Raw genomic sequence first — 3,363 nt, forward strand, 5'->3', positions numbered from 1 at the left:
GGCACTCTTGCCCCCCTTGCTTCTTGTTGGGATGGACACCCATTATTGCTCCTGGGCACCGTGTTTGCACATGCACCTGGGACTTCAGCATGTTGAGCTGAGTTGGAGCAGCACCGGCTGCAGGGCAGGGTGCTGTGAAGGGGCTGGCTGGGGCATGAGAGTCTTCCAGTGCAGGGCTAGCTGGCAGGCAACCCCCACACTGAAGCAGCCTCAAGCCCCAGCCAGCTGGGTCAGAGTCTACACATGCACTGCTGTGGAATAAAAAAAAATCTGCAGCAGGACAGTACTTATATTGAAAAGTACTATTCTGCTGCAGAGTTTATTAGTTTAGTCCAGCCTAATAGTCCTGTACATGTAGATGCCGAGACGTTTACTGCAGAGATAAATAGACTACTCCGCAGTAAACTTCTTGTGTAGATGTGCCCGCTAGCACCACTGTCAATCAAAAATACCTTCAGTTAACCCCATGGAGCTATATGCCAAATTAATACAGGTGTATTAAAGAAGCCCCATGACACCAGGCAGAGAGAGTCTCAGAGTTCAGGATTCCTGTAGCCTGAAATTAAGGATCCAATTAAGCAGTCATCCCATTAACTTCAGTGATTAAGGTTAAGCACAGGCTTGACTGCTGACTGGGGATGGGTGTGAGCATGTGTGAAAGTGCTTTTCTGAGCTGCAGTTTATGGCTGACAGGTTTGGGAAGAAAGCCCAGTTCCTGGCTTTGCCCTGTGAACCCCCTCCCCATCCACCCCAGCGGGTCTGCCAGCTTTGGCAACTGAATTTTCCTCTGTAGGAGGTCAAGGCCAAACCCTGCCAAAGTCCCCCAAAGAGGCTGAGCACAGTCAGGTTTAACTGGGCACTTGTATTTGGGACAGTCAGCCACTCCAGACTTTCCTTGCTTTCTCTTGTCCAATTTCCACCAGTAGCTCACTGGGGTTTGGTGTCAGGAGTGCCCTTTGGCTGTAGATGGATGTTGATTCATAGATGTGAGGGGCTGGAAGGGACCCCTTTGGCTGGAAGGGACAAACTGTGTGGGCTGGAGAGACCCCCATGGTCCAACCAAGCCCCTGGGATACCTGCCATGCTGTTGTATTTGCCTGGGGAGGGACTTTGGTAACAGGGCCACTGAGAGGGAATTTGCCCCCTCTGTGTAAACAGCCTAAGATTTACAGCAGATCATTTCCAGTAAGAGCAGAGCTGCTTAATAACCAACCAGCTCTCCCCTCCGCAGGCCCCACTGCCCACAGCTGGCTGGGCTACTGCCGGCCCTTTAGACAGAGAAGTCCATGTCCTAGGGAGAGACCATGGCACTCTTTGCACCTGTTTTCTTCCTTACCCTCTTCCTTGCTTCATCTTCTCATGGGCAGAGACAGAGGAGGCCCCCAGCCCCTGAGGGTCCCATTGAGACGGTCAAGATACAAGAGAACTTTAACCTCCACCAGGTGAGTGGTCAGGGAAATACGGGCTTCCCATTGCCCCAGCACAGGGGTCACAGGGCGTCCAACCTGCTCACTTGCCACATATACCCCTGGGTTTGGCTTTCCTCTGGTTCAAGAGTGGCTTGTGTGATAGCTACTGCCTCTGCTGAGGCAGCAGGGATGATCAACCAGCCTGGGCTGCTACAGTGATGGGGGCTTGTGACGCACACTCACCAATGGGTGGCATCTGCTGGGCATCGGCAAAGAGGCCCAGGTCTCCTGGGAGCTGAAGTTGCTGCTTGGTGCCTGCAGGGTCCCACCTATGAGGAAACAGGAGTGAATGTGCCGTGTGAGGGACTATCACGGGGGCCCTTGGGGTCCCAAACCAGGCTCGTTGCTGGACTGGGAGAGGAGCTTGTTCTGCTGCTGACTTCAGTGTGCTGTTCCCCAGAGCAGCCCAGCCAGGCTCTTCATCTCCAGGTCCCCAGTCTACTGGGGCATTTGCTCAGAAGTCAGCAGACTGGTATCTGGATGCAGGGAAGTGACAAAGCAGAGAGCCTGCCTCTGCCCTGTGTTTGCAAGATGTCCAGAAAGCTACAGCAGGAAGATGCTACACTACAGCGACATACACGAAACCCCACCCAGTGCACAAAGAAGGGGCTTTGGGCTGGAGAGCTGCAGCAAAAGCAGATCCTCCTGGGGTACTCTGGCCTTTGGTCACTGTGCCACTTTTAGGTGGGGTGATGGCCAAGTAATCCAGGTGGCCATTGACACTTTGGCCATGTTACATGTCCTCAACATCTGTGCTTCTGTGAGTGCAGCCCCTTATAGCCCAGCTCTGCAGGGCACGAGGGGTTGGGGGGACCTGGGCCCCACTCCACGATGCAGTTGTCTTGGCTCTGCAGCTGTTCAGGCCCTGAGCAAAGGGCAGGAGACAAGGTGCAGTGTCCTCGTCAGTTGGTTTTTGTTTGGTGTTTGCTGTTCCTCCCTCCAAGCCTCAGGGTGTCATAGTTTGATCCTACATGCCTCCCATCTGATTGGGGGGCCCTGGGTGAGCTTCCCTGGCCTCAGGCAGGCAGGGCAGATGGTGGGTCTTAGGGCCTCTCAGAGATGTCGGAGTCCACGAATCATACAGAAATGCCATGGACCTACATCCAGCATGGATTTCCTCTTCCAGCCCTAGAGATTTCTCGGCTCCCGTCGGAACTGCCTGGCTCTGTGTGTATCTCACGGGGTCTGCCCACCTGGGCCTCACAGCTGGGCATGGGCCAGGGTTTTATTATTGACTTCTTGCTTGCGGGAGATGCCTACAGCTCCTCACCTGTGACCTTGCCTCACCCCCCACTGCCCCTGCCAGACTGCAGTGCAGTGTTTGTCATGGCACAGTGCCACCTCCTGTCTTATCTGCCTGGCACCTGCCCCCCAAGCCACTTAGCAAACTTCCCCAACAAAGGGATCTCAGTGAGCAACACCAGCCTGGCAAGCTTCCATGCCATGGCCACAGGGAGCAAGGCCAAGTGTGGAGAGCTGGATTGGAAAAATATTGTTCTTTAGCTTTACATAAGAGCTGACACTCAAATGTACAGAGTTTAGCTGCTGAAGCTCCTGACCTAGAAGGACCCAGAGAGGGATGTGGAGGCCTCAGCTAAGAATTGCCATAGGGATTCTGTGTAGAGGTTTCTGTGGGGTTGCTGCCCCTTAACACATGCTTCTGGAAGGGCCTTTACACTGCTACCATCCTGAGGGAAAAGCCCTTTCACAAGCAAATGGGCAAAGCAGAGAGCTCCAAAGGTGTCAAGAAAGCGAGTGGCTGTGCCGGGGTCTTCATGAACAACACATGCTGCCACAGAGAATCTGAGGAGTTATGGCAAGGGTGCAGGGCATGGTCTCCATGGGGGAACTATGTGGTGACTGGGCTGTGTTGGCCAGCAGAGAGCAGGGCCCA

At 54.1% G+C, this 3,363-nt stretch overlaps 1 protein-coding gene across 1 annotated transcript in view; it reads left to right on the forward strand.

Annotated features, from left to right (window-relative positions):
• Positions 1-1,201: 1,201 nt before the first annotated feature.
• Positions 1,202-3,363, forward strand: part of C8G (complement C8 gamma chain) — a 22,560-nt gene continuing 20,398 nt past the window's right edge. Inside the window, exon 1 of the mRNA XM_019510438.1 lies at positions 1,202-1,442. Within this exon, the coding sequence (XP_019365983.1) occupies positions 1,305-1,442 (138 nt within the window). The 5' untranslated portion in view covers positions 1,202-1,304. The remainder of the gene's footprint in view (positions 1,443-3,363) is intronic.

The sequence above is a fragment of the Gavialis gangeticus genome, unplaced genomic scaffold (genome assembly GCF_001723915.1).
Source record: "Gavialis gangeticus isolate Ggan-Ray unplaced genomic scaffold, GavGan_comp1, whole genome shotgun sequence".
Lineage (NCBI taxonomy): Eukaryota > Metazoa > Chordata > Crocodylia > Gavialidae > Gavialis > Gavialis gangeticus.